We start from the raw sequence: 27,002 nt of genomic DNA on the forward strand, positions 1-27,002 counted from the left end.
AGGTGTTGCTTCTAGACACTAACTAATGTCGCTTGTTAAATTAGAAATTGAAAATGTTTTTTAGAGGCTCTTGTACTAATCAGAATTTTTACAAAATAGTTATGGCAGCTTAATCTTAAGTTTGAAACCAAAATTGATCTTTATTTTGAGTCAATTTTGTCACTCAATTTACCTTCTGCCCTAATTTGCTTCATGCTTTCGATACATCATTTTTGACAGTTCGGTATGCAAAAATCAAAGTGGCAAGTAAAATCTGTTAACGTCCATCTTTTGACGGATAAAATATTTTTGAGAGTCAATCTCTCTATCTAATACACTTGAAGTTCCGCAAAGCTATTCAAACTTTTCCCCCGTTCATGTGTTATCAGATATCAATCTCAACATATCTCATTATTAAATAACGGTAAAAGAAAAAATTGAAAAGAAATCTAAATTTAGCTGATATTGAAAAATTGGCAAGCTCGCAATCTCGGAAAAGTTACATCAAGGCTACATACAGCAGCAGTTAGCTGTGAAACATGAGAAAGCCAAGATTGCGCGACTTGTGAAAATAATTAATGTACGACTAACAATTGAACTGTACAGTATAATTTATAATAACTGTAAAGAGTAGCAGTGAAACGTCCGGCAGTCACAAAAACTGATCGTTCACAGAAACACACGCACAGGTAATGCAGAGATTGAATTTAATTCAAACTGACAAAAATCAGAGTAACAACAAAAATAAAAGGAAATACATTGGCTATCCGTCTCGAAATTATTAATATTAATAAATGAATATCGTGTGTTGGTTCATCAAGAGTTAAACAAATAGAGAAATATCGCAAGTTATCAAAACGAGAGTAGTCATCAATGAATAGTATATGTATTTGCACACGTCAGTTTAGAGAGCTCACGCGAAGAGATGGAACATAAAAAGACGACAGATTAACTAATAGTAAAACGATTAATAATTACGTAACGATTACACACATTACGCAACAACTACCATTGAGTTTTGCCATTTTTTGTACTTAAGTAAGGAAACTAACTCAGCTCAAGTCTAAATTTAAAGTTTTTTTGACATTTTTCAGTTCCTTGTTTATTCTGTTCACACACAGCCACAGTGGAAGGAAGCATTGACTTTCTGAACGACTTCCAAATTGCAGCCGACACAAACAGTGTGGAACCATAAATCGCAATCATCACACTGGACCCAGTCAATGGTAGACCCACTGGGTTTCAGACAATCCGGTGAATCACAAGTTTCCTCCTGGTAGTACATGATCTTTTTACTGCTGGCTTTGGAACTTGCCGATGTTGTTTTTTCAGCGCTCTTTTGGCTTTTCTTGGCAGCGCTGTTCTTTTTGTTACTCGAACTTTGAACCGCAATCGCAGCTGCCGCCGCGGCAGCTCGATTCCGCTCTTTGAATGATACGTGCGGCGTTTTCTTCTTTCCTCTGGAGCTGTTGGTGTTTTCTGTTGAGTTTTTCTTTTTATTTGATGCGGTTGTGGTTGAGGTCATACTAGAAGCGAGAGCCGATCTCTTCCTCTGATCCTGGATCTCTTCCTCCGATTCCTCCTCACTGTCACTTTGGTCATTATCTTCAGAGTCACTAGAGCTGGAACTAGAACTTGATTGTTTCCTTTTGCGACTGTTCGAATTACTGCCACTTGATTTTCCACCGGCTTTCTTTTTGGATGAACTGGCACTAGCGGGTTTGCTTGCACTTTTGACCTTCTTCGTGACTTTTCCTTTCTTTTTGGTGACTTTTCCAGCGCTAGTTTGGGATCTGATATTTGCAGGCGGTGATACTTTCTGTGCAGTCGAGGCCTTGCTATGGGTTTGGGTTTTTGGTGGTTGCGGGGGAGGGGGTGGATTTAAAACGTGTTTTAGCTTCCGCTGTGATGTCGTGGTTGCTACTTTGTTTCTGTTAGCTACATTTGAAGACGTTGGGTTGGATCCAGAATTTGTGGACTGTTTCTTGGTCTGGACCGTCGCCGGTGTTCTCTGTTCGGCGTGTTCGCTAGATGACGAGGTGCTTCCATTATCCTCCGAATCCTCCCCTTCGGAACTTGATGAATCATCTTCCTCGTCATCATCTTCATCGCTTTCATCACGATCTTCGTCCGAATTGTCCGACTGTTGTGCGGGCGGGGGTGGTGCTTGTTTCACAGACGTCGGAATATGTTGTTTTGAAACCTTGTCTTTCTTTTCAACCTTTACAGGTTCTCTGCTCGTTTGATTGGTCATTTCTTTATTATGTGCGACTGCTGGTCTTTTGACCGATGAAAACAGAGCTCTGATTTCCTCCATTGTGTTTTCTGTTCTATTTGTTGCTGAGTTGTAAGGGCTCTCTGATTTAATGACATGATCGGATTTTGTGGTTTTTTCTGGTTTGATCTTAACAGGTGAGAAAGTTTTTTGACTAGTGGGTGAAGGATCTTCGCTGGATTGGATTGCATCATCGACGTTAAGTCGCGATAAGTAGCCCAAATCAGAGTTTAGCGAAGTTAACGTTTTCCGACCGGTTCCAGTGTTAGCTGCCGTGCTTGAGTTCATCCAGGAATTCTGCAGCATTTCGCGATCTTTATCTTTTCGGGCACGCGATTTGTCGACAGACACTGGGCTCACTTTTTGCGTTGGTTTGTTCAGCCTTTTATCTTGCTCTGCCTTCGAAAACGGCTCCACTTTAACTGTATTTGCCGGCAAACCAGTTGAGCTCGCTGCAGAGGCCTGCTTCGTGGGCTGTACTTGTTGCTGTGGTACCACGGATGCCACAGGTGTTTTTGACGAATGTGAGCTATGTAATGACGACGCCCCTTGGCTTTGGGTCGAACTGAAATTATGATTGTATTGGTTGACTGATGTTGGAATCGGCTTCTGAATGTAAACCGCGGGTTCCGGTTTAACATTCGCCGTCGAACTATTGTTACTAGGCGCAGTTGGTAAAATTTGTGACGCAGAGTGAAAATTAGATTGTTGTTGTTTCTGTGCTTGTATCTGGGAAGGTGGAAATGATGGAATCCCGGCTTTTGAGTCACGTTGCTCGTTCGGTGGACATTGCACTGGTGCAACTGTGGCGTGCGTGGGCGCAACAGCCGAGACCTGGGCACTGTTTGGAGGGTGCTGCATTTTGTGTGAGAACTGAATGCCTGCCAACTGATCGCTGTATTTGGACGCAATCGAGGTGGTTGGCTGGACCGTGTTATGAGCTGGGATCCCTGTACTCATGCTACTGACATTGTCTAGATGCTGTTGCTGCAAAGCACTTTGACTCCCGACCATTTGGTTGTTAGGAGGGTGTGGTTTTGAGACGTACGAAGGAACCGGGTGATTGGCGGTGGTGTTGGTCGAGACTTGATTCGCGATTGTTGAATGTTGGGAAATGTTCTGCTGCAAAGTTGGGTCGGATGATATTGCACCTTGTTGTTGAGAAACTGCATTGACATGTTGCTGGTTCTGCTGGGCGGCTTGCTGCATAGCCAGATGTTGCTGCTGCTGTTGCTGCAGATGAAACGTGCTGTAAATTGGCGCAGACGATACTGCCATTGACGAAGCCATCGGTGACTTCTTGACCTTCACTTCTCTTTTTTGTTCGTCCGTTTCAACAAAGTCGTAAACGTCTCCGCCCGTAGAACCTCGACAGCTGGTAGTATTCGTGGTGTTGCGAACCGGGGTGCGATTTGATGGGTGTGCCCGGGAGGGTGACTTTTGACTTGGGGAGCTAAGGGGGAGATCACCTTGATGTAAGCTTGCTACTGATCTGTTTCCTGAGAGGTGGTCTAAAATAAAGGGTTTCTGTTTCACTTGCAGAAACATGAGTTTCGTTTTCTGCTGTTTCGGATAAATTGTTTTTGCTGTTTAATAATTAGTTTTGTTTTGTTTTAGTTTCGAAAACGTAAGTTTCAAACTAAACGTAAGTTTAATTTCGCGGTCTTAAGATTCGCGGTCTTAAGTTTTCTGCTGTTTCAAATAAAGTGTTTTTGCTGTTTAAAAAATTAGGTTTCGTTTTGATTTAGTTTCGAAAACGTAACTTTAAAACTACAACGTAAGTTTTATTTTTGATTTACTTCAAAAATAAAGTTCCGTATTCTGATTGGAAATTGAGTATAATGAAATTATACTCCTATTGATTCAGCCTGCAAAACAATTAAGTGAGTTGTTTACCACTCAAAAGCTTTCAAATTAATTAGGTATTTACGACTCCTACACAGCTCGCAATAAGTTTAAAAGAGTGTTTACATTTTTGGTATCGAAATAGAAATCAGCCTCATTTCCTGTTTCTTAATTGGCATACTTGGTAACAAATCCGGGTGGTTACGACATATAGGCGCTATTAGACGATTAGTAGAATTAAAAGCGTGTCTGCGGAAATGACAAGTTAAATGATAAGAGATGATTAAAATTAAATTCAACCAGTCAAGTTAACAACGTGTTTCATATCAAAAACGATTTAGGGATAAAATGAATTTTTCCCACCATGAACAAAATTAATTGTTTCAAATACCAATGTGAACAAAACAAGGCGTATTTTTGCAGTTAAAAACATGTTTTATATGTGAACTTGCCGCACCCAGTTAAAAACAAATATAGCATTACAGATCATTACAAAGAGAAATTTTTAAGCATAAATATTGATTTCATATTTTCTGCACATATAAATTTGGATTGGTTTGACTACCGATAGCGTTGTGAAAATATTAATTTTGAAATTTACTAAAACCGACAACACTAGGCTTCAAAAAATGATAGCCACATATGACTCTATCAAGGGGCAATTTCAACTGTCGTATTTGAGTAGCAGGGTACTTAAAACACAATTTAAAAAAAAAGTTTTGGAACTAAACTTTAATGCACACCAAAATTTATTCACCAAATGATGTAACAAATCCCAATTTTTAATTAACTCCGTTGTCATATCTCAAATTTTAAAAGATTGTGACATACCTTTCGTACTTGGAGCGTTCGACTGTTTCTGATTGTATTTCTCTGACAGCCATTGTGCCGTAGTGGCTACCGATGATGGGATGTTGGCTTTCGCCAAATCTTCCAGGGTCGTAGTTCCCGAATTCAAACCAGCAACACCGTCCACGGCAGCTTCTGTAAATGCCTGTTTAATCGAATCCATCGCCGAATGCCGAACTGGCAAGGCCGGAGGTTGCGTTCCTGGATTCGCAACATTAGCCGGATCTTGCTTGAGCTGCGCATTAACCGTTTCGGATTTAGCATGGGTATTTAGTAAATTTGAAGTATCATTTTCGCTCTTAGGGGGTTGAAAAACACCGGCCTGTTCGGCAGATGAAACACTCGAATTTTGAGATGGAGCCTTTTTGGCATAACCACGACCTTGCGAGTAAACACATTCGAAAACAAATCTAAACTCAGAATTCGGTTGCCAGGCAACCATTCCATCTCTGACGTTGATGCCATTCGTGTGACCAAAAGTTACGGTGTCGCCTACTTTTAATTCAGTTTGACCCGATACCTTGACATCATTGACATAGGTTCCATTCAAACTTGTATCTATAAGGATAAATCTCCACTGTTTACCATCATGGATTCGTTCTAACTGCGCGTGCTGTCTTGATATCAGACGTTTGTTCACGGTGGAATTCAGATAAAAGTCCACCTCGTCAAGTTGACGTCCGATTTTTGTGGTGGAGGTGATGACTTTGAACTCGTCCTTGACACCTTTGCAAGTGGCGGCGGATCCTATTCGGCGAAACTGGTAAACCGGCCCATCCTCGTCACCGTCCTCACAATCTGTGGTCGAGCTTTTCATTCGCGCTCCTCGGATTTGGGAACTCATTCACACGCACGTCATGAACAAATCTCACGCGGACATCTTAATGATAAAAGTTTGGTTTTCAAAGACATAAGTTTTCATCTAAAACATGAACGGACTTCAAAAGTAGCCAAAGAAGACGATAAACAGAGGCGTTAATTGAGTTGACCATAGAATTGCGAAATGGTACTTTCACTGCAACAGTTATAAGAGCTAGATTATGAAACGAACGTTTTAGATGAAGATATGCTAAGTTTACTAAGTTTGCATTAATACAATATAACATATAGCATCACGCTTTAGCAAATATTATGAGTTACAAATTGAAAGCGTGTTTTGGTAAATGCATGGTTTACAATTTAAGCGCGCTCTGATAGTAAAGCTCTTGACTAGCCTACTCAAACCACCACCACCATCACGTCATATGACAGATCGCGTTCTATTCGAGGTCTGGCCGGCTATACATGACACCAATATTGTCAATAAGAAAAACAGGGCGATAAACGAAAACAAACATTCTATTTAATGCAAAACCGCCGTGACTGTGCAATTAGGAATGCGACATCACAAACTATCTGCAACTAGCTTCCGACTGAAAGAATGTTTGCTATTCGCCGTGACTGTGACATATAAAAGGGGGCAGAAAGCTAAAACAAGCCCTGGAAATATTAAGTTTGAGAGAGAAGTCACAAGAGCTCACGAGATTTTAAAAAAATTAAGTCGTTTGATTAGGATTGATCTCATTATGCTGACTATAGCAGTCTGTACAGATGTGATTCTACTTAAAATCGCGGATTATACTATATAGAGAAACAGCAATTGAATGTCATAAAGACAATTGACTTTCGAAGTAAATGGAAGGTAAAAATATTGAAATTACGTTAAAATCTGAGCAGCCACCAATTTTTCCGAGCAAAAACATTAAATCAAAATAACATGATCAAACACAAGGAGGCAACTGAAATCTTCTTAGCAGATTCGACGAGTTTTACATTTAGAGACTGATAAAGCTCTAAGGGGGCTACTAAACGCTTTTATGTCCTCAGAGTTTTGCCTGCTCATCCCGTTTTCAGGACCAAATGTCAAATGAAAAAACTCAGAAAAAAATCAAAAACCACGAAAACACAAATAACTTCTAAAAGCTTCCATTGAGAGCAAAAAAAATGACCCAACATAGAATCAAGTATCAATGCCTCCATACATTCTAGTAAAAGTCGACATACATATCTCGCCTTGTGTAACATAAACAACGAACTTCGATACACTTCTAGACAACATGAGCTCTTGCAGATTTTCATTCACCTTAGATGTAATACACAACTCATAAGTCACCAGAAAACTTGAAAATTACGGTTTTGTATAACATTTTTAATTTGACGATTTTCTATTTATTCCTATGAGAAAAAATTGGAACAAAACGTAAGTTATTTTTGTACAGTACCCTAAATCAAACTTTTTATGTGTTTACTAGTTAAAACTCCAGCAAAACAATCAAACATGAGAAAAACTTTCGGAAAACAGCAACAGAACCTCAATTTTAAGCCAAAACTCATAAGACACCTCAAATTAAAAAATAGTTTTCCCTCCTAACATTCCAGTAAAAAAACGTGAGCGCTTGTTTTAACCAACTTCACCAGCATTATTCTACAAAGCTACATATCGCAATACGAAAAATCCATTTACTGTAACACAAATGCTGTTTTTCCTTCAGAAAATGGCAAAAAGATAATACAATTATTGAAATAGGGATAAGTACACTAAAGAATTTGACCGTGTTGAAAACAAAATTCTACTGAAAAAATGGTCAAAAACAGGGGTGAGCTGCACACTTGAAAATATTGAAGTCGTATGTGCTCTTTCCATCCATTTTAAATGTAATAGAAGCAGTTTTTCTTATGCGTTTCCCTCAGGGGTAGCACTGTAGGACTATCGTTAAAATTAAGTTTAATGATTTAACAAACTTCTTCTCAAGCCTCGTTATTCTACTTTTTGCAGAATATGCTAAGCTAATAAGACTTCGCCTTTGATAAAGAAAACTCAATAAAACCTCGACAATCGAATCACTTCTCTTTTTTGTTCGTCCGTTTCAACAAAGTCGTAAACGTCTCCGCCCGTAGAACCTCGACTGCTGGTAGTATTCGTGGTGTTGCGAACCGGGGTGCGATTTGATGGGTGTGCCCGGGAGGGTGACTTTTGACTTGGGGAGCTAAGGGGGAGATCACCTTGATGTAAGCTTGCTACTGATCTGTTTCCTGAGAGGTGGTCTAAAATAAAGGGTTTCTGTTTCACTTGCAGAAACATGAGTTTCGTTTTCTGCTGTTTCGGATAAATTGTTTTTGCTGTTTAATGATTAGTTTTGTTTTGTTTTAGTTTCGAAAACGTAACTTTCAAACTACAACGTAAGTTTTATTTTTGATTTACTTCAAAAATAAAGTTCCGTATTCTGATTGGAAATTGAGTATAATGAAATTATACTCCTATTGATTCAGCCTGCAAAACAATTAAGTGAGTTGTTTACCACTCAAAAGCTTTCAAATTAATTAGGTATTTACGACTCCTACACAGCTCGCAATAAGTTTAAAAGAGTGTTTACATTTTTGGTATCGAAATAGAAATCAGCCTCATTTCCTGTTTCTTAATTGGCATACTTGGTAACAAATCCGGGTGGTTACGACATATAGGCGCTATTAGACGATTAGTAGAATTAAAAGCGTGTCTGCGGAAATGACAAGTTAAATGATAAGAGATGATTAAAATTAAATTCAACCAGTCAAGTTAACAACGTGTTTCATATCAAAAACGATTTAGGGATAAAATGAATTTTTCCCACCATGAACAAAATTAATTGTTTCAAATACCAATGTGAACAAAACAAGGCGTATTTTTGCAGTTAAAAACATGTTTTATATGTGAACTTGCCGCACCCAGTAAAAACAAATATAGCATTACAGATCATTACAAAGCGAAATTTTTAAGCATAAATATTGATTTCATATTTTCTGCACATATAAATTTGGATTGGTTTGACTACCGATAGCGTTGTGAAAATATTAATTTCGAAATTTACTAAAACCGACAACACTAGGCTTCAAAAAATGATAGCCACATATGACTCTATCAAGGGGCAATTTCAACTGTCGTATTTGAGTAGCAGGGTACTTAAAACACAATTTTAAAAAAAACTTTTGGAACTAAACTTTCATGCACACAAAAATTTATTCACCAAATGATGGAACAAATCCCAATTTTTAATTAACTCCGTTGTCATATCTCAAATTTTAAAAGATTGCGACATACCTTTCGTACTTGGAGCGTTCGACTGTTTCTGATTGTATTTCTCTGACAGCCATTGTGCCGTAGTGGCTACCGATGATGGGATGTTGGCTTTCGCTAAATCTTCCAGGGTCGTAGTTCCCGAATTCAAACCAGCAACACCGTCCACGGCAGCTTCTGTAAATGCCTGTTTAATCGAATCCATCGCCGAATGCCGAACTGGCAAGGCCGGAGGTTGCGTTCCTGGATTCCCAACATTAGCCGGATCTTGCTTGAGCTGCGCATTAACCGTTTCGGATTTAGCATGAGTATTTAGTAAATTTGAAGTATCATTTTCGCTCTTAGGGGGTTGAAAAACACCGGCCTGTTCGGCAGATGAAACACTCGAATTTTGAGATGGAGCCTTTTTGGCATAACCACGACCTTGCGAGTAAACACATTCGAAAACAAATCTAAACTCAGAATTCGGTTGCCAGGCAACCATTCCATCTCTGACGTTGATGCCATTCGTGTGACCAAAAGTTACGGTGTCGCCTACTTTTAATTCAGTTTGACCCGATACCTTGACATCATTGACATAGGTTCCATTCAAACTTGTATCTATAAGGATAAATCTCCACTGTTTACCATCATGGATCCGTTCCAATTGCGCGTGCTGTCTTGATATCAGACGTTTGTTCACGGTGGAATTCAGATAAAAGTCCACCTCGTCAAGTTGACGTCCGATTTTTGTGGTGGAAGTGATGACTTTGAACTCGTCCTTGACACCTTTGCAAGTGGCGGCGGATCCTATTCGGCGAAACTGGTAAACCGGCCCATCCTCGTCACCGTCCTCACAATCTGTGGTCGAGCTTTTCATTCGCGCTCCTCGGATTTGGGAACTCATTCACACGCACGTCATGAACAAATCTCACGCGGACATCTTAATGATAAAAGTTTGGTTTTCAAAGACATAAGTTTTCATCTAAAACATGAACGGACTTCAAAAGTAGCCAAAGAAGACGATAAACAGAGGCGTTAATTGAGTTGACCATAGAATTGCGAAATGGTACTTTCACTGCAACAGTTATAAGAGCTAGATTATGAAACGAACGTTTTAGATGAAGATATGCTAAGTTTACTAAGTTTGCATTAATACAATATAACATATAGCATCACGCTTTAGCAAATATTATGAGTTACAAATTGAAAGCGTGTTTTGGTAAATGCATGGTTTACAATTTAAGCGCGCTCTGATAGTAAAGCTCTTGACTAGCCTACTCAAACCACCACCACCATCACGTCATATGACAGATCGCGTTCTATTCGAGGTCTGGCCGGCTATACATGACACCAATATTGTCAATAAGAAAAACAGGGCGATAAACGAAAACAAACATTCTATTTAATGCAAAACCGCCGTGACTGTGCAATTAGGAATGCGACATCACAAACTATCTGCAACTAGCTTCCGACTGAAAGAATGTTTGCTATTCGCCGTGACTGTGACATATAAAAGGGGGCAGAAAGCTAAAACAAGCCCTGGAAATATTAAGTTTGAGAGAGAAGTCACAAGAGCTCACGAGATTTTAAAAAAATTAAGTCGTTTGATTAGGATTGATCTCATTATGCTGACTATAGCAGTCTGTACAGATGTGATTCTACTTAAAATCGCGGATTATACTATATAGAGAAACAGCAATTGAATGTCATAAAGACAATTGACTTTCGAAGTAAATGGAAGGTAAAAATATTGAAATTACGTTAAAATCTGAGCAGCCACCAATTTTTCCGAGCAAAAACATTAAATCAAAATAACATGATCAAACACAAGGAGGCAACTGAAATCTTCTTAGCAGATTCGACGAGTTTTACATTTAGAGACTGATAAAGCTCTAAGGGGGCTACTAAACGCTTTTATGTCCTCAGAGTTTTGCCTGCTCATCCCGTTTTCAGGACCAAATGTCAAATGAAAAAACTCAGAAAAAAATCAAAAACCACGAAAACACAAATAACTTCTAAAAGCTTCCATTGAGAGCAAAAAAATGACCCAACATAGAATCAAGTATCAATGCCTCCATACATTCTAGTAAAAGTCGACATACATATCTCGCCTTTTGTAACATAAACAACGAACTTCGATACACTTCTAGACAACATGAGCTCTTGCAGATTTTCATTCACCTTAGATGTAATACACAACTCATAAGTCACCAGAAAACTTGAAAATTACGGTTTTGTATAACATTTTTAATTTGACGATTTTCTATTTATTCCTATGAGAAAAAATTGGAACAAAACGTAAGTTATTTTTGTAGAGTACCCTAAATCAAACTTTTTATGTGTTTACTAGTTAAAACTCCAGCAAAACAATCAAACATGAGAAAAACTTTCGGAAAACAGCAACAGAACCTCAATTTTAAGCCAAAACTCATAAGACACCTCAAATTAAAAAATAGTTTTCCCTCCTAACATTCCAGTAAAAAAACGTGAGCGCTTGTTTTAACCAACTTCACCAGCATTATTCTACAAAGCTACATATCGCAATACGAAAAATCCATTTACTGTAACACAAATGCTGTTTTTCCTTCAGAAAATGGCAAAAAGATAATACAATTATTGAAATAGGGATAAGTACACTAAAGAATTTGACCGTGTTGAAAACAAAATTCTACTGAAAAAATGGTCAAAAACAGGGGTGAGCTGCACACTTGAAAATATTGAAGTCGTATGTGCTCTTTCCATCCATTTTAAATGTAATAGAAGCAGTTTTTCTTATGCGTTTCCCTCAGGGGTAGCACTGTAGGACTATCGTTAAAATTAAGTTTAATGATTTAACAAACTTCTTCTCAAGCCTCGTTATTCTACTTTTTGCAGAATATGCTAAGCTAATAAGACTTCGCCTTTGATAAAGAAAACTCAATAAAACCTCGACAATCGAATCAACTATACAAAATCGGATGCTTTTTAATTTGAAAAAACATACCAATATTTTAATTAGTAAAAAGAGGGTTGAAAGGCTGCCAAGTGCAAAGAGATGGAATTAGCAACTACTCAAGAGCAACCTAGCTCTCAATTTAAAAAAGTCCTTAAGTGTAAACTGCGCATCGACGAGCACTTTTTATTTAACCAACTTCACCAGCATTTTTCTACAAAGCTACAGATATCGCAATAAGAAAATCCATATACTGTAACACAAACACTGTTTTTCCTTCAGAAAATGGCAAAAAGACAATGCAATTAGTGAAATAGGGATAAGTACACTAAAGAATTTGACCGTGTTGAAAACAAAATTCAACTGGAAAAATGGTCAAAAACAGGGGTGAACTGCACACTTTTGAAAAAATTGAAGTCGTATGCGCTCTTTCCATAAATTGAAAATGGAATAGAAGCAGTTTTTCTTATGGGTTTCCTTCAGGGGTAGCATTGCAGGACTATTGTTCACATTAAGTTTATTAATTATTTAACAAATTTCTTCTCAAGCCTCTTTATTCTACTTTTTGCAGAATATGCTAAGCTAATAAGACTTCGCCTTTGATAAAGAAAACTCAATAAAACCTCGACAATCGATTCAACTATACAAAATCGGATGCTTTTTAATTTGGAAAAATATACCAATATTTTAATTAGTAAAAAGAGGGTTGAAAGGCTGCCAAGTGCAAAAAGATGGAATTAGCAACTACTCAAGAGCAACCTAGCTCTCAATTTAAAAAAGTCCTTAAGTGTAAATTGCGCATCGACAAGCACTTTTTATTTAACCAACTTCACCAGCATTATTTTACAAAGCTACAGATATCGCAATAAGAAAATCCATATACTGTAACACAAACACTGTTTTTCCTTCAGAAAATGGCAAAAAGATAATGCCATTATTGAAATAGGGATAGGTACACTAAAGAATTTGACCGTGTTGAAAACAAAATTCTACTGTAAAAAATTATCAAAAACAAGGTTGAGCTGCACAAGTTTGAAAATATTGAAGTCGTATTTGCTCTGTCCGTCAATTGAAAAAGAAAGCAGTTTCTCTTATGCGTTTCCCTCGGGGTAGCATTATAGGACTATTGTTAACCTTAAGTTTATCAGTGATTTAACATATTTCTTCTCAAGCCTCCTTATCCTACTTTTTGCAGAATATGCTAAGTTATTAAGATTTCGCCTTTGATAACGCAAATCCACTCTAAACTCGACAAACTAATCAACTGGACAAAATCGGATGCTTTTTAATTTGGAGAAATTTACCACTATTTTAATTAGTAAAAAGAGGGTTCGAAGGTTTCCAAGTGGAGAAATATGGAATTAGCAACAACTCAAGAGCAACCTAGCACTCTTTTTTAAAAAGTTCTAAAGTGTAAGTTGCACATCGACAGGGCATGTACAAAAGCGTTAACTTTTATGGCTAAAGATTGCGATTTTGACAAGGAAAACGAATCTGAAACTTGACAAATCCATTACTTGTTCCATTATATTAAAGTCCCATTTTAGCATATGGCAATCCTTGCTATGGGTCGAGCATATGTTATGAGCGCAAAAAACGCACAAGAGTTGCTAAGTATATTAACATCAAGGAATTGCCATACGAAGAAGCACCGCAGTCAATATCTATTTTACCTATAACTATGCATATACAGCTAAGCAACACTTCAACATCGGCAGAACTGATTAGAATTCCAACAAAACAATCAAGTATGAGCAGAAGTTTTAGAAAACAGCAACAGTACCTCCTGTTTAAGCCAAAACTCATCAAGCATCTCAAATTAATAAGTTTTGCTTCTTAACATTACATTCAAATTAATTTGATCACCCGTTATTCAACCAACTTCACCCGCATTATTCTACTAAGCTCCACATATCTCCTTTCGACATACTATAGCGCAAATACTGTCTTCCCATCCGAAAATCAACAAAGCAACAAGTATTGAAAAGCAACAAGATAAGGCCATTATTGAAATAGGGATACAAAGCTACAGATATCGCAATAAGAAAATCCATATACTGTAACACAAACACTGTTTTTCCTTCAGAAAATGGCAAAAAGACAATGCAATTAGTGAAATAGGGATAAGTACACTAAAGAATTTGACCGTGTTGAAAACAAAATTCTACTCGAAAAATGGTCAAAAACAGGGGTGAGCTGCACACTTTTGAAAATATTGAAGTCGTATTTGCTCTTTCCATCAATTGAAATTGGAATAGAAGCAGTTTTTCTTATGCGTTTCCCTCGGGGTAGCATTCTAGGACTATCGTTCACCTCAAGTGATTTATCAAATTTGTGCTCAAGCCTCTTCATCCTAGCACATGGCAATCCATTTTATGCGGCGATTCGATATGTTATGACAGTGCTAGAGAACGCACCAGATTTGTTAAGTGGATTGCCTTCAAGGGATTAACATAAAAATAGGCACTGCGGTCAATATCTATTTTACCTATACCTATGCATATACAGATAAGCAACCCTACAACATCGACAAGACTGATTGAAGGTCGTTACAATACAAGACTTTAAAAATCCATTAAAAATCTAAATTTCATCCTATTTATTCTTTTCGCTGCAAAGTTTTTCAGCAACAAATGTCAGCAAAAAGAAGCATAGAAGGCTATTTCCTCTTCAATATATGTCTCTATAGCAATTGTTTACGCCAGTTGCCGATGTTGGGAAAAAGATTGGAAAAAAGATTACTTCACATTTTGGGAGAATTTAACAGCTATAAAGGAACACATGAACAAGAAATGTGGTTTCCGATTGCACAACAAACAGCTGGAGAAACAAGCTTTCAAATTGGAACTTGAAAACTGGAGGGGTCAAAAACCCTTCCAAAGAAATAGAAGCCCTAACACCACCACTACTACTACTACTACACTGAGCAAACGATGAAGGTGCATCTAAACTTATTCGTCGTTAGTCGGATTTCTAACGATGTAAAAAACAAATGGACCTTCTGAAGCCGCTAGTTGACGCAAGCCAACCGAGAATCGAGAATGAGATCAAAAATGTAAAACGGAAGAAGAAGAACATTTCGACATAATCCGAAGTAACAGAAAAGTAACTTTTTCTGATGATCGGTTCAACAAAAACTTAAGAATCGCTCAATTTAACGCGGGAAAAATCATTATATACAAATCCATTACAAAAATATTTATTGGCCGGCAAGCAAATTCAAGCTCTGTAGGGCTTTCTACGTACAAGCAATACGAGGTACAAATATTTTGTATGAATACAATTAGGTACAGCTGCCTATCGTTTCGAATCATGGAATACATCCATGTTCTCTTAAACCCCAAAACTGTGCAGTTCTGATTTGGTAAAAGAGTTGATTTTGGTCTTGATGGGTTAGTAAAAGTTATGTGCCTATACAACTTTTGATGCACCTTTTAAGGCTTCTTTCCTGATTCTGTTTGCTTAACACAGGCAAGATAATTTTTTTGTTGTTTAACTCATTTGTAATGTTGTTTAGTTATTCCAGCCAGATTTTCACCAACAACAATTGCTGCTCGATTCGATCACAAGGCTGGTACAACGTTTTGGGAACAATCTTCAAACAGAAACTAGGGGTCTTTTCCATTATAGCCCCCCATTATGGTATATAATGGGAGACTCAAACTCGAAACTAGTAACTAGCCCACTTGTGGACGCTGCAGGGTCCCAAGGAAGAGCAGCGACGACACTTCAACGCCTAGTATCTATAATTTCGTCATCGTTCTTCTACTCACCCGTCACCCACGACGCACGCCAGTTGTATTCGCTACCAAACCGGGAGGGTGGACTCAACAATAGGAAGCCAACAGAATACGACGTTGACTACGCGGCATTTCTCGCAGCTGTGGAGCCTCTTCAAAATGAATTCAAGAATATTCACCTATACAGGATAGAGACAGGGTTGCAAAAAATCATGCATGACGCAAGCTATGGCGTCCGAGTAGAGTCATCACTTCAGTTGATAGGCGAAAGGTTTTACAACAAATGTACTAGCACTGCTGACAACGCTCGACTTGACATCAAAGAAAAAGGCTTTTCGGGGGTCCAGATTCAGTAGAACTTTCAGCGACGAGAAACTTTTTAGTTTCAGTCAGTTGGCCAAAATAAATGCCTACGATAAAATAAATTCATGCCCAAAAGAAACCAAGGAAGCCTACAAATATCACAAATCAAATAAAAATTGAAAAACATGAATAACAATTTTTGGATACTGAAAAATAGTAATTTTATTCCGCTTGTGTTTTCCTGCTTGGGAGGTGCAGGGCCCTCCACAACACGCATTTTTAAGCAACTGGAAACATAATTCTGAAAGACAAGAAGCCGCGTACTCGGACAAAATAATCACATTCGAACGAATATAAGTTTCCCTACCTTAATCACTGTGGTATTATGTCAGCCTCAGGACGCGGCACCTAGAGCCCAGCAAATCGATGTTAGTTTAATATTGACACTTGAGGTGAGATTAAATACGCTGCTGTGATGTTTCATAGTGGGGGCTCACTGTTCCGTTCATTGTTTGGATCATAGCCCCTTTTTTATGAATAACAATTTCAAAAAAGTATGGATACATCTAGGACAGCAGCCGCCTTTATCCTACAAGGGTAACTTCTGAGGTTTATACTGAAGGACACCGGCTCAGGGAGAGTGCGCCACGGAGGCATATGGAACTAGGCAAGAGCGCGAAATTTTGTCCTAACGTAGATTATCATGTCCGAAAATGAATTGTAATTGAGAAGATTAACGACTCGACTTCCCTTATCCTTTCAACTTCTCGATGGACTCGTGACTTCGTGATTCTTCTAGGACCAACTCTTGGCATATGGATTAAACATTTTCGCATCAAATAAACTTCCAGCAGAAACGGTATACAACGAAGCCTTCAGATTTGACATCTAGTCCCATTTTGAGCAATGCAGAGCGTGCGCTACAATAAAAAATTTTCAACAGGCGGATATTGTTGGCATTTTATCGGAACCCATCCATATCTAAGGGCCATTCCATCTCTGAACTCTCCATTAGTTAGATTGAAATTTATATCTTTCCATTGCAAGCTAATATGGCGGTTAAAATTCCATAGCCAATTTTAGATAACGTGCTCCTCCTTCATTTATGAGATCTTTCAACGTCAATTTTGTGACCGGGCCCGCTCCTGCATATCTTGTCTAATATTCGGAAGGATTCTCTCCTCATGAAAATCTGGATCTACAGCGTTTTGCTTCTGTAACCACTCGCATATGTGAGCAGATCATTCATATTCATTTGCACTGTCCTCAGGTCGAAGAATGTTTAGGCCGCTGGATGCGATGAAACCTTCCGCTATTCATCATTGTGGGAAGCGTGGTTTATTATTGAAGGGATAAAATTTTTCTCGATTTTGTTTTCGGCTCCACGAAATGGACTGTCAGAATTGGTCTAGCATCTCTTATAAAAAACATAAAAAATATGTTTGGCAAAGAAACGAAGACACTTTCTACCATGCATACCAAATGTGAAATAGAACGCTTTTTACATAAATGAACGTATAAATTAGAACCTCACCAAACAAGAGTCCACTAAGAGGTCTGATTGACCTGTTTTCCAAAACCTCTACCGGAGAAAAAAAATTTGACTAATATGGAAAATTAAAATTGGATTAAAAACCTTAAAAAGTTTTGGAATTGTTTAGGTAAAAATCATTCTCATTAACTGACAATTTTTAAATTGTATTTGTCTAGAAAGTTATGCACAAGTTACAGTGTCTCCTAATCGTTGAAATTTTTAAAACCCTGTCTACCAGCTTAATTTAGATATTTAAAACGTAAAAATTTTTCTTGTACTATTATCCAAACAATTTTTCATACTCGATCGAACAATTGTTGAAATTTTCTTACATTAACCACTCAATAAGTTTTCTTTTTCTCTGCAGCTCAGCAAATTTGACAGTGTTCCAATTTTGCAATCTTCGCGAAGTAAAAAAGCAGGTATTTTAAAAAACCCCCTATATATGTAGTTCCTTAACAGTAAAGCTAATATTCCTCTCTTAAGGAGCCGAGCGAATCGAATTTTACTTTGCGGAAGATAATTTGAATTGAACGTTTGGTTAGTTATCCAATACATTTGGAATATCCGACCGGATGGCTTTTGGATTAACTGACTTGGATTAACAGACCGAATGTTTGAAATAAAATTGAACTAATTGACAGCATGTTTGAGTTTTTCTTTGCCCGAAAATATGTCACAGAATTCGACTAGGCGTTTTTCAAAGTGGAGTAGATGCTGTCAAAAACTTAATTGACTATCAACAACCACCCCTAGGCATTTGAAATTTAACACAGCTTCAGTCTTTCGAGTTTTATTAGTGAATTGCTTCTCAAGGCAAAAAATAAACTACCATTAAAAAGCATGTTTTTGGTTTGCCTTGCGAGATATCATATTCTCTTTTATCCAATCATTCGCTTCGTCCAGTGCTCATTGGCGATTTTTGAAGAAATCATTGCAACTGCGTTCCGTTACAATAGTTGTGTTATTGACAGAGAAATTGGCCTGGGCCCTTATGCGTTGATATGATGTTAATGAAGATAGGAAAAAGAATTGAACCGGGATAGGCAGCAGAGGCAAACTTGATTCTAATACTTGCGACAATGACTTTTTAGTTCCGATTTCAATGTTTTTCAGTTTTTGAGAGACCATTCAATTAGTTGGTACGTTTATTATCTGAAAACGATAAGAGAAAACCGTAACAAAAACATTTTCGAAAAAAAAACATTTAACGATGGATAGTGTAAACGCTTTCTTTGAATCAGAGAATGTAGAAAAAGGCTTATTAGAGCTGATTCACTATGTCACAGAATTCGACTAGGCGTTTTTCAAAGTGGAGTAGATGCTGTCAAAAACTTAATTGACTATCAACAACCACCCCTAGGCATTTGAAATTTAACACAGCTTCAGTCTTTCGAGTTTTATTAGTGAATTGCTTCTCAAGGCAAAAAATAAACTACCATTAAAAAGCATGTTTTTGGTTTGCCTTGCGAGATATCATATTCTCTTTTATCCAATCATTCGCTTCGTCCAGTGCTCATTGGCGATTTTTGAAGAAATCATTGCAACTGCGTTCCGTTACAATAGTTGTGTTATTGACAGAGAAATTGGCCTGGGCCCTTATGCGTTGATATGATGTTAATGAAGATAGGAAAAAGAATTGAACCGGGAATAGGCAGCAGAGGCAAACTTGATTCTAATACTTGCGACAATGACTTTTTAGTTCCGATTTCAATGTTTTTCAGTTTTTGAGAGACCATTCAATTAGTTGGTACGTTTATTATCTGAAAACGATAAGAGAAAACCGTAACAAAAACATTTTCGAAAAAAAAACATTTAACGATGGATAGTGTAAACGCTTTCTTTGAATCAGAGAATGTAGAAAAAGGCTTATTAGAGCTGATTCACTGACCTTTGCGGACTTTTTCAACCAAAGTAGCAAATACTAGCACCAACCGTGCTCCGTTTTCTCCAAAACCCCTATCAATTTTCACTCAGTTATCTAAAAACAACCAAGGAACTGCACTATTCTGTTATAGATAAGCCTCTCAAATTTTTTCGATTATTGGTAATAGCGAGATAGGCCTATAGTAAAAACATTGAGATTCTTCACCCACTTTGTGCTGCGATGCCATTTTTGCAATTGTTAAGCATCAGAAAAATAACCATTAGTAATTCATCTACAAATAAACTCAAATATTTTGCAATAGGAGCTTAAATTTTTTTAAAGAATATATGATTCCAGCCATAGCAATCCAAAACAATATTTAGAACAAATCGGCAAAGCCTCTTCTATTTTTTTCTTTGTAATGATGCAGAAGAAGGAATTGTTGATCATCAAAGTGGGCTTCGTTTTAGGTTTTGGTTCATTTTCAGATGTTTTTTCCAATATGCGCCATAAATTGTTGATAATATCCTCATCTCTTTTTATGCAAATTTGTTTTGTTCCTTATTCAGTTCAATCAACAATTCTCTAGTTACTTTTCCTATTGGTGGTTTCACTTTTCATGGGACAAAGTTTGTCCAGTTATCAGCAGATTTTTCTGTGGACTAGAACGCTGTTAGTCAATTGTTATGATTTCAGTAGACAGCTCCTCTAATCTTTCATCCAAAAGCGCCTGTGCGTATTTCCAGTTTCCAGTCAAAATACTGAACAACACGTTGCTGTAGAGGTTGCTCCAACTGTTGCAATTACAGTATGGTGATCCCTAACATCAGACTGATATGTTGACATTTCAATAGGGCGATTAGAGAAAAAGACCTCTAGGTATGTTTTTGTGGAAGCAGTTTCCATAGTCGGCAATAAAATATTTGAAATATCAGGATTGCTCCATTCATTAAATTTATCAATCTATTTTGTTTGGTTGCTTTCGATATAGATTAGCGTTAAAGTCAACGCAAACAAATGGGAGAGTTTCAGGTGAAACAAGAAGTTCCTCGAGCTACTGTTCAAGTACGCACGTTGAACGTTTCAAAAGTTTTGAGAAAGCGTTTTGAGAAATGTACACAAAAGATACCAGCAATTTGTTTGTCATATAATATACCGCAGAACTCAGAATCTATAGAATATTTCAAACTGGTTTCTATTCAACATTAAAATTAGGGTTCTTTATCATAAAAAGGCCTACACCTCATCAAGGTTTTTCAGGGGAAGGTAACCATCAAGATTGACAATTCCGTCTGAATGTTTATTCAGAAAACCGAGAATCATTAATGCAAATCAAGTCAGGATTAAATGTAACTAATTTCAGGTAATTCATAAACTCTTCAAAATTTTGTGGCACACATCTATGTTTTGCAGCCTTAAAAAAGACATTTTCGGAACGCTAGCATTATTTATTTCGCTGTTGACCATTAGTGTTGGAAAATAAAATACAATAAACCCGAGGATTTAATCCTTTGCAAACGTTTCTCGAATGAGTTTGAACGTTGTAGCGAGCAAAAAGTAATTATAACTCAAACAAAGATACAATGCCTGTTTACATTCCTTTTTTTGTGGTTTATTCTTATACCGGTAGTTTGAAGATCTTGAACAGGCTTCGCGGAAACCACCGAGTGCTAAGAAGCCCAAGGATGTGGAAAAAATTATTCAGCTCCAAGCACCCAAACTTGGTTCGCGAAAATTGCAACACAGGTTGAAGTTTCCCGCTGAACTCAAACATTGAAGCTGAACTCACAAGTGCCGCACGGATTCTATTCCTGAAAAATTATTATACCTGTTCAAAAGTCTTAAATAATAGTTGACGTACTTATAATCCTCTAGAAGCAGATAATAAAGTATAATTAAAGCAACAAAAATGGTTAAGTCAGTCAAACGGAAAGGTCAAGTTCAGAATTAGTTAACTTCAAGTTTTTCGAGAGCTGTAACACTTAGATGGTTTCCTTGTTGGAGCGTTTGACATTCGGCATCTCTCGGTCACTTGCAGAAAAAGTTTTCTCGAACGGTTGTTTAAAAGGATTCAGGCTGTCAAGAGTATCAACCTCAAAGAAAGGAATACATCCAATCGTCCGTAATTTCAGCTGAAGATATTGCACTTGACAAATAACTTTTCAGCATAATGCACAAAAAGTGGTCTCATATTTATTTCGCTATCCTCTACATCTCAAAACAGTGACACAAAAAGGATATATTCATCGAAGAAAAATCGGTCAAGACGAAAAATCGGTCAAGCGAAAAATTGCATGAAAAAAGACCGAGAGGACTAATATAATTGCTACAAACTTCGTTTGAGAGCAATTAATAAGAGAGAGGAAGTAAGTTACGAGTGACCAAACACCATCCCCGCGAATGATCAAATAAACTCTGTCACGAACGCAATTGTCAGAATTGAATTAATGAATGAGCAAAAGGCAGATTTGAAGTTAGTGACGTCTTATTTAAACAATCTTGACGAAAAAAACATCGCGACAAGCCAAAATTTACAATTCAAAGAACTGAATAACAAACAAACTATCAAACAAATCAAAGAATAGCCTCTGATAGTTGACAAAGCATACAGCCGTTCATACACCAAAATGAAAACAGAAAAATATTTTTACATTATTTCCCGTTTTCCTCTATTTTCGAAAATCAGTATTGTCAAATCTGAAAACACAAATTAGCGGTCACATAAAAGGTCGAAAGTTGTATTACAAACACTACGTGAGAAACGCAAAATTAACAGCCAACAGGCAAAAAAATTATCGATACTTTTTGAAAACATAATGTGAAACTAATTAGAATTCTTCCGTGCAAATAGATTCCCCTCTTCCTGTTGTCTCTGTCGGGAAAATCAACTCTGTTCAGTAACAAAACTAAGGAAAGGAATAGATGAGGTCAAAACTTGCTAGCATGAAAATCTTTATTTGAAAACAATGCAAATGAAATCCACAAGCAGTATAACTTATGCCATGTTAAAACGCCGACGAGGCCTTTCATTGCTAGCCTTAAAAACAGGAGATGAAAAGTAGCAAAAATTATGAGCAAAACTCATAACTCACAAAACTCCACAAAATACATAGCTAAAAGAAAAAAATTGAAAATAAAAGTTTTTGACCAAGCTTTCAACCAAGACACTTACTTAATTACGATCACTGATGCATTGCCATCAAGTCGACAGCGCATGCGATTATTGATCCTAGGCAACAGAAAAAAAAAGAGAAAAGGACTATAATTTCGCGCGAAAAAATTATAAACGAATTATTGCCAAACTCATCGAAAGCAACTAGCTATCAGTATTAAAAATTACGGTCTCTAACGTCTCATCTGAAAACCAATAGAGCTTGATATTGATCAGACTAAGTGTGATCACAGAATAAACAAGCACAAATAAAACTGAACAAATCATGGATGTTTTTTGAAAACACGTCAACGTAAAAAAAAACCTGACAATGAAACCAAAAACACAATAGCAAACTAAAGAAAGCACAATATCAAAATAAAAAACTACCTTATTAGAAGGCTAACAGGACCTTTTATAAATAAGACTAAATGTTAACAGAATGAGAAGATTAACAAACAAGGGCAAAACTCAAAAATAAACTCAAAAGATACCAGCAATTTGTTTGTCATATAATATACCGCAGAACTCAGAATCTATAGAATATTTCAAACTGGTTTCTATTCAACATTAAAATTAGGGTTCTTTATCATAAAAAGGCCTACACCTCATCAAGGTTTTTCAGGGGAAGGTAACCATCAAGATTGACAATTCCGTCTGAATGTTTATTCAGAAAACCGAGAATCATTAATGCAAATCAAGTCAGGATTAAATGTAACTAATTTCAGGTAATTCATAAACTCTTCAAAATTTTGTGGCACACATCTATGTTTTGCAGCCTTAAAAAAGACATTTTCGGAACGCTAGCATTATTTATTTCGCTGTTGACCATTAGTGTTGGAAAATAAAATACAATAAACCCGAGGATTTAATCCTTTGCAAACGTTTCTCGAATGAGTTTGAACGTTGTAGCGAGCAAAAAGTAATTATAACTCAAACAAAGATACAATGCCTGTTTACATTCCTTTTTTTGTGGTTTATTCTTATACCGGTAGTTTGAAGATCTTGAACAGGCTTCGCGGAAACCACCGAGTGCTAAGAAGCCCAAGGATGTGGAAAAAATTATTCAGCTCCAAGCACCCAAACTTGGTTCGCGAAAATTGCAACACAGGTTGAAGTTTCCCGCTGAACTCAAACATTGAAGCTGAACTCACAAGTGCCGCACGGATTCTATTCCTGAAAAATTATTATACCTGTTCAAAAGTCTTAAATAATAGTTGACGTACTTATAATCCTCTAGAAGCAGATAATAAAGTATAATTAAAGCAACAAAAATGGTTAAGTCAGTCAAACGGAAAGGTCAAGTTCAGAATTAGTTAACTTCAAGTTTTTCGAGAGCTGTAACACTTAGATGGTTTCCTTGTTGGAGCGTTTGACATTCGGCATCTCTCGGTCACTTGCAGAAAAAGTTTTCTCGAACGGTTGTTTAAAAGGATTCAGGCTGTCAAGAGTATCAACCTCAAAGAAAGGAATACATCCAATCGTCCGTAATTTCAGCTGAAGATATTGCACTTGACAAATAACTTTTCAGCATAATGCACAAAAAGTGGTCTCATATTTATTTCGCTATCCTCTACATCTCAAAACAGTGACACAAAAAGGATATATTCATCGAAGAAAAATCGGTCAAGACGAAAAATCGGTCAAGCGAAAAATTGCATGAAAAAAGACCGAGAGGACTAATATAATTGCTACAAACTTCGTTTGAGAGCAATTAATAAGAGAGAGGAAGTAAGTTACGAGTGACCAAACACCATCCCCGCGAATGATCAAATAAACTCTGTCACGAACGCAATTGTCAGAATTGAATTAATGAATGAGCAAAAGGCAGATTTGAAGTTAGTGACGTCTTATTTAAACAATCTTGACGAAAAAAACATCGCGACAAGCCAAAATTTACAATTCAAAGAACTGAATAACAAACAAACTATCAAACAAATCAAAGAATAGCCTCTGATAGTTGACAAAGCATACAGCCGTTCATACACCAAAATGAAAACAGAAAAATATTTTTACATTATTTCCCGTTTTCCTCTATTTTCGAAAATCAGTATTGTCAAATCTGAAAACACAAATTAGCGGTCACATAAAAGGTCGAAAGTTGTATTACAAACACTACGTGAGAAACGCAAAATTAACAGCCAACAGGCAAAAAAATTATCGATACTTTTTGAAAACATAATGTGAAACTAATTAGAATTCTTCCGTGCAAATAGATTCCCCTCTTCCTGTTGTCTCTGTCGGGAAAATCAACTCTGTTCAGTAACAAAACTAAGGAAAGGAATAGATGAGGTCAAAACTTGCTAGCATGAAAATCTTTATTTGAAAACAATGCAAATGAAATCCACAAGCAGTATAACTTATGCCATGTTAAAACGCCGACGAGGCCTTTCATTGCTAGCCTTAAAAACAGGAGATGAAAAGTAGCAAAAATTATGAGCAAAACTCATAACTCACAAAACTCCACAAAATACATAGCTAAAAGAAAAAAATTGAAAATAAAAGTTTTTGACCAAGCTTTCAACCAAGACACTTACTTAATTACGATCACTGATGCATTGCCATCAAGTCGACAGCGCATGCGATTATTGATCCTAGGCAACAGAAAAAAAAAGAGAAAAGGACTATAATTTCGCGCGAAAAAATTATAAACGAATTATTGCCAAACTCATCGAAAGCAACTAGCTATCAGTATTAAAAATTACGGTCTCTAACGTCTCATCTGAAAACCAATAGAGCTTGATATTGATCAGACTAAGTGTGATCACAGAATAAACAAGCACAAATAAAACTGAACAAATCATGGATGTTTTTTGAAAACACGTCAACGTAAAAAAAAAACCTGACAATGAAACCAAAAACACAATAGCAAACTAAAGAAAGCACAATATCAAAATAAAAAACTACCTTATTAGAAGGCTAACAGGACCTTTTATAAATAAGACTAAATGTTAACAGAATGAGAAGATTAACAAACAAGGGCAAAACTCAAAAATAAACTCAAAAGATACCAGCAATTTGTTTGTCATATAATATACCGCAGAACTCAGAATCTATAGAATATTTCAAACTGGTTTCTATTCAACATTAAAATTAGGGTTCTTTATCATAAAAAGGCCTACACCTCATCAAGGTTTTTCAGGGGAAGGTAACCATCAAGATTGACAATTCCGTCTGAATGTTTATTCAGAAAACCGAGAATCATTAATGCAAATCAAGTCAGGATTAAATGTAACTAATTTCAGGTAATTCATAAACTCTTCAAAATTTTGTGGCACACATCTATGTTTTGCAGCCTTAAAAAAGACATTTTCGGAACGCTAGCATTATTTATTTCGCTGTTGACCATTAGTGTTGGAAAATAAAATACAATAAACCCGAGGATTTAATCCTTTGCAAACGTTTCTCGAATGAGTTTGAACGTTGTAGCGAGCAAAAAGTAATTATAACTCAAACAAAGATACAATGCCTGTTTACATTCCTTTTTTTGTGGTTTATTCTTATACCGGTAGTTTGAAGATCTTGAACAGGCTTCGCGGAAACCACCGAGTGCTAAGAAGCCCAAGGATGTGGAAAAAATTATTCAGCTCCAAGCACCCAAACTTGGTTCGCGAAAATTGCAACACAGGTTGAAGTTTCCCGCTGAACTCAAACATTGAAGCTGAACTCACAAGTGCCGCACGGATTCTATTCCTGAAAAATTATTATACCTGTTCAAAAGTCTTAAATAATAGTTGACGTACTTATAATCCTCTAGAAGCAGATAATAAAGTATAATTAAAGCAACAAAAATGGTTAAGTCAGTCAAACGGAAAGGTCAAGTTCAGAATTAGTTAACTTCAAGTTTTTCGAGAGCTGTAACACTTAGATGGTTTCCTTGTTGGAGCGTTTGACATTCGGCATCTCTCGGTCACTTGCAGAAAAAGTTTTCTCGAACGGTTGTTTAAAAGGATTCAGGCTGTCAAGAGTATCAACCTCAAAGAAAGGAATACATCCAATCGTCCGTAATTTCAGCTGAAGATATTGCACTTGACAAATAACTTTTCAGCATAATGCACAAAAAGTGGTCTCATATTTATTTCGCTATCCTCTACATCTCAAAACAGTGACACAAAAAGGATATATTCATCGAAGAAAAATCGGTCAAGACGAAAAATCGGTCAAGCGAAAAATTGCATGAAAAAAGACCGAGAGGACTAATATAATTGCTACAAACTTCGTTTGAGAGCAATTAATAAGAGAGAGGAAGTAAGTTACGAGTGACCAAACACCATCCCCGCGAATGATCAAATAAACTCTGTCACGAACGCAATTGTCAGAATTGAATTAATGAATGAGCAAAAGGCAGATTTGAAGTTAGTGACGTCTTATTTAAACAATCTTGACGAAAAAAACATCGCGACAAGCCAAAATTTACAATTCAAAGAACTGAATAACAAACAAACTATCAAA

The 27,002-nt window shown here is 36.9% G+C and overlaps 2 protein-coding genes across 2 annotated transcripts; both read right to left on the reverse strand.

Moving 5' to 3' along the window:
• Positions 1-416: 416 nt before the first annotated feature.
• Positions 417-6,074, reverse strand: LOC142353310 (uncharacterized). The gene is made up of 2 exons (XM_075405542.1): positions 4,931-6,074; positions 417-3,765 (listed from the first exon to the last, which is right to left on the reverse strand). Exons 1-2 carry the CDS (start codon positions 5,790-5,792, stop codon positions 1,091-1,093), a joined length of 3,537 nt encoding a protein of 1,178 aa, XP_075261657.1. The 5' UTR covers positions 5,793-6,074; the 3' UTR covers positions 417-1,090.
• Positions 6,075-7,805: 1,731 nt separating this feature from the next.
• Positions 7,806-10,233, reverse strand: LOC142353401 (uncharacterized). Its single transcript, XM_075405634.1, has 2 exons — positions 9,066-10,233; positions 7,806-8,032 (listed from the first exon to the last, which is right to left on the reverse strand). The coding sequence occupies exons 1-2, from the start codon at positions 9,925-9,927 to the stop codon at positions 7,806-7,808; spliced, it is 1,089 nt and encodes a 362-aa protein (XP_075261749.1). The 5' UTR covers positions 9,928-10,233.
• Positions 10,234-27,002: the final 16,769 nt, after the last annotated feature.

Source organism: Convolutriloba macropyga, chromosome 14 (assembly GCF_964194025.1).
Source record: "Convolutriloba macropyga chromosome 14, txConMacr16.3, whole genome shotgun sequence".
In the NCBI taxonomy this organism is placed as follows: Eukaryota; Metazoa; Xenacoelomorpha; order Acoela; family Convolutidae; genus Convolutriloba; species Convolutriloba macropyga.

What these genes read in the sequence shown, in the direction of transcription:
- LOC142353310 (XM_075405542.1), bottom strand. Translation starts at nt 5,792, where the DNA reads ATGAGTTCCCAAATCCGAGGAGCGCGAATGAAAAGCTCGACCACAGAT. An exon ending in GAACGCTCCAAGTACGAAAG is followed by an intron (nt 3,766 to 4,930) that starts GTATGTCACAAT and finishes CCTTTATTTTAG; the next exon opens with ACCACCTCTCAGGAAACAGA.
- LOC142353401 (XM_075405634.1), bottom strand. Translation starts at nt 9,927, where the DNA reads ATGAGTTCCCAAATCCGAGGAGCGCGAATGAAAAGCTCGACCACAGAT. An exon ending in GAACGCTCCAAGTACGAAAG is followed by an intron (nt 8,033 to 9,065) that starts GTATGTCGCAAT and finishes CCTTTATTTTAG; the next exon opens with ACCACCTCTCAGGAAACAGA.